This window comes from Saprolegnia parasitica, assembly GCF_000151545.1.
Source record: "Saprolegnia parasitica CBS 223.65 unplaced genomic scaffold supercont2.137, whole genome shotgun sequence".
NCBI classification, from domain to species: Eukaryota; Oomycota; class Saprolegniomycetes; order Saprolegniales; family Saprolegniaceae; genus Saprolegnia; species Saprolegnia parasitica.
Genome location: NW_012156531.1, coordinates 25,918 through 29,568, shown reverse-complemented (window position 1 = coordinate 29,568; position 3,651 = coordinate 25,918). Strand labels below are relative to the sequence as shown.

At 60.4% G+C, this 3,651-nt stretch overlaps 3 protein-coding genes across 3 annotated transcripts in view; 2 read left to right on the top strand and 1 right to left on the bottom strand.

Annotated features, from left to right (window-relative positions):
* The window catches only part of SPRG_22341 (hypothetical protein), a gene marked incomplete at both ends in the record, with an annotated part of 1,454 nt that extends 579 nt beyond the window's left edge, over positions 1 to 875 (top strand). The window contains 2 exons of the mRNA XM_012353852.1: positions 65 to 363; positions 413 to 875. Of these exons, the coding sequence (XP_012209242.1) occupies positions 65 to 363; positions 413 to 875 (762 nt within the window). The remainder of the gene's footprint in view (positions 1 to 64; positions 364 to 412) is intronic.
* Positions 876 to 906: 31 nt separating this feature from the next.
* On the bottom strand, positions 907 to 1,761 carry SPRG_14199 (hypothetical protein). The gene is made up of 4 exons (XM_012353824.1): positions 1,708 to 1,761; positions 1,533 to 1,658; positions 1,198 to 1,485; positions 907 to 1,154 (listed from the first exon to the last, which is right to left on the bottom strand). Exons 2-4 carry the CDS (start codon positions 1,628 to 1,630, stop codon positions 947 to 949), a joined length of 594 nt encoding a protein of 197 aa, XP_012209214.1. The 5' UTR covers positions 1,631 to 1,658; positions 1,708 to 1,761; the 3' UTR covers positions 907 to 946.
* A 490-nt stretch (positions 1,762 to 2,251) lies between these two features.
* SPRG_21386 (hypothetical protein) overlaps positions 2,252 to 3,651 on the top strand; it is a gene marked incomplete at both ends in the record, with an annotated part of 1,715 nt that continues 315 nt past the window's right edge. The window contains 2 exons of the mRNA XM_012353851.1: positions 2,252 to 3,156; positions 3,204 to 3,624. Coding sequence (XP_012209241.1) covers positions 2,252 to 3,156; positions 3,204 to 3,624 — 1,326 coding nt within the window. The remainder of the gene's footprint in view (positions 3,157 to 3,203; positions 3,625 to 3,651) is intronic.

Here is a 3,651-nt window from a genome sequence, read left to right as displayed (position 1 = left end):
CCTCTCCGTGTACCCGCGTGGCTTTGAATGGATCGGGCCCAATCTCACGCCGCCCGTGACCCAGACGCGTCACATTTGCTACTTTGCCCACGCCGCGCTGTCGACGGTGCCCGACTTTGGAGCGATTCTGCTCGACAACTCGAGTACGCCGCAGCTCGGCGCGTTCATTGGCGCGGGCTTCCAGTTTAGCAAGTGCCACGCGCAGACGCGGGTGCCCCTCGATGCGCGTCTGCGCTGGGTCTTCCTCGGGGAAGAGTTTTTGCGCTCGATGCAGCTCTGGACGCACGGCTACGACATCTACTCGCCGTCGCGGCAAGGCCACGTCGTCTTCCACGACGAGTCCCACCGCGGCCACAATGGCTCGTACGTTGTCCTTATCGTCTTGTCAAACGTGGTTTTGAAGCCGTCTTAGGTTTGATGAAAATGTGCTCGACCCTGACGCACATGACACGGAGCGCGACTTGTCGATGAATCGTGTGCGCCAGCAGCTGCACTTGCCCGTGCTGGGCGCGGCGGATGAGACGGACGTGGAGACATACTACCCGAAAGACCTTGTTCGGTCTGTGGACGCCTACCTCGCCTTTGCAGGCGTCTCCAACACGGATCTCGCCAAGGACCACTGGCCCTGCGACCAGCTCCACTGGGTCCCGTACACCAACCCAGAGCCGATCCAAGCGCTCGTACCAGGCTACGAGATGGCCGACATGCAGCGCAAAAACGATGCTGCATCGGTGTGCCTTGTGGCTGGCGTGGTTGTCGTGGCACTTGCGGCGGTGGTGGGTGGCTGCGTGCGGCGCTGTCGCCGCCAAGCGGTAGCCTATACCCGCGTGGCCACCGAGGGCGAAGACGACACGTGTGAACTTGAACGGGCTTAAGGCGTTGGAGGGTTAAACCCAAGAGTCGATTCAGCTCCAAGTCGATTTTGACCATTTTTCAATAGATGGTTTCAAAAAATATCGCGGAGGAGCTCGATAAACTCGTCGAGTTCCAAGCTCGCGTTCGCGTTGGCGTCGTACTGCTGAAAGATCTTGATAATGCCGGCGAGCCGCCATCGATCGGCAATGCTGCGCTCGGGATGCTTGACGTACAAGCGGCGTTTGTCGGCTCTGAACTTGCGGAGGCCGTTGTGGTCCTGGTCGAGGTCGCGGAAGACCCTACCCCTAGCTCCACCTCGAGATCGCAATGGAAGAGGTGTACGTGAAGAGGGCGTCGCGCCAGTCGTCGCCTTCGAGTTGCGACAACTTCTCCACAAACTCGCTCGTCTCAATGACGCCGCTGTTGTCGACGTCGATGCGGACGAATATGCGGCACACTTCAAGCACGTGGTCGCGCGGGTACGGGCCAAAGAGCGGCTGGAGCAAGATGCGACGATCCGCGTCGACCGTGTCCTTGACACCGGGCGCTGGAGACTTGAGGGCTTTCACTGGCTTAAGCGGACTGCTGGTGGTGGTGGTGGTGACAGCCGGCAGTACGACGTGCGTGACGCTGCCAGAGCCCTGTCGCGGCGGACTCGATTCTGGTTTTTCTGCGACGCGGCCTTGAGCGGTCGCTCGGCGATCATTGCTTCAAAGCGAGCGAGCGTCTTCTCGGGACTTCCCGCCACCGGTACCGCAGTTGTGGTCAGCTGCATGCCGATGATGCTGTCGCGTAGGAGTCTCCTACGCGTCGGCTATGTTAGTGGGCTTGGTTCGAGATTGTTCGAGGGACCAGGTAGCATGCACACCAAGGGTCGTCTCAATGAGCGATGAGCGACGCGTCAAGCGATCCCCAGAGAACGCGTCCAGTGACATTGCAGTATCCGGATACGGGCAACCAATTAACCGGACGCTCTGGTGCGTAAAGACCGTACATCAGTTAGTACTACGTAGTAGAACACTTGCAGTGTTCGGCGCATCTGCAGTGCGGTCCAGTTAAAGGCCAGCAACGGTAGGACACGCACGGCGCGTCACACCAATCCTATCGAACGCTTTGCGATCGTCACACTGGATTATTGAAGCGTCGAAGTCGAGCGAAATTGGCTTGGCACCGAGCGTCGGGAGCTCTGCCAAGGAGCGAAATCGAATCGCTCGATGAGCTTTCGCTGCGCAACGGTGAAGATGCTCTACCGCGTCTTCGAAGGCTCATAGATCTCCACCGTCTGGTGGCGTCCAGCGGTTTTGCCAAGCTGGCAGAGCCGCTTGACCAGACGGTCCTTGCGAAGGGTCGTGCGCCCCTCGTTGCCACTTTCTACATTGCATCGACGCCCGGAGGCATGTCGTCGTCGTTCGTGTGGGACCTCAAAAACTCGAGCGGCTTTGTCCATGGCCAGCGCTACACGCTCGACCCGGCGTCGCAGCATGTGCCGTTGAACGCGACGCAGAGAGCACTTCGTCCGCCTCGACCTATCGTCCCTGCAAACTACGAGACGTTCATTGGACTGCCCTCGTACCGCGACGGCAACCGCTGCGGCTTCACGCTCTTCACGGCCCTGTCGCGCGCGTCACGCCCCGAATCCCTTGTGATTGGTGTCGTCGATCAAACCCGCGCCGGTGACGTTGCGTGCGTCGACGCCTACTGCCAACTTGCCGCCGCGCACTGGCCCACCGACACGACGTGCCGGTACCAAGATCGCATCCGCGTCGATGCACGTGACGCGGATGCGTCGACGGGTCCGATCGCAGCGCGCGTGCGTCTTAATGCGCTCATCCAAGACGAAGCCTTTTGCCTCTTGACCGACGCCCACATGCAGTTTCTACCAAACTGGGACGACGAACTCGTCGCCGACTGGACGCGCACCGAGAACGAGATGGCGGTCCTCTCCGTGTACCCGCGTGGCTTTGAATGGATCGGGCCCAATCTCACGCCGCCCGTGACCCAGACGCGTCACATTTGCTACTTTGAGCATCCGGCGCCCGCGATTGTGCCAATCTACAGCTCGATTTTGCTCGACAACTCGAGCACGCCGCAGCTCGGCGCGTTTGTCGGCGCGGGCTTTCAGTTTAGCAAGTGCCACGCGCAGACGCGGGTGCCCCTCGATGCGCGTCTGCGCTGGGTCTTCCTCGGGGAAGAGTTTTTGCGCTCGATGCAGCTCTGGACGCACGGCTACGACATCTACTCGCCGTCGCGGCAAGGCCACGTCGTCTTCCACGACGAGAACCGCATCGGCCACAACGGCACGTACGTTGTCTGTGCCTTCTCGAATGCGAGGTGAGACATGTTCTTAGGTTCTTTGAAAACGTGGACCGGGCTCGTGAAGACGCGGTGGACCTCGACGCACGCGCGATGGAGCTCGAATTGTCGATGAACCGCATTCGCCAGCAGGCGCACTTGCCCTTGATGGGCGCGGCGGATGAGACGGACGTGGAGACATACTACCCGAAAGACCTTGTTCGGTCTGTGGACGCCTACCTCGCCTTTGTAGGCGTCTCCAACACAGATGTCACTAAGGAGCAATCGCCCTGCGACCAGCTCCACTGGGTCCCATACACCGACCCAGCGCCGATCCAAGCGCTCGTACCAGGCTACGCGATGGTGGACATGCAGCGCAACAACGAAACTGCATCGGTTCATGTCCCGTACACCAACCCAGCGCCGATCCAAGTGCCCGTACCAGGCGACGAGACGGTCGCCATGCAGCACAACGATGTTGCATTGACGACCCATGTCCCGTAC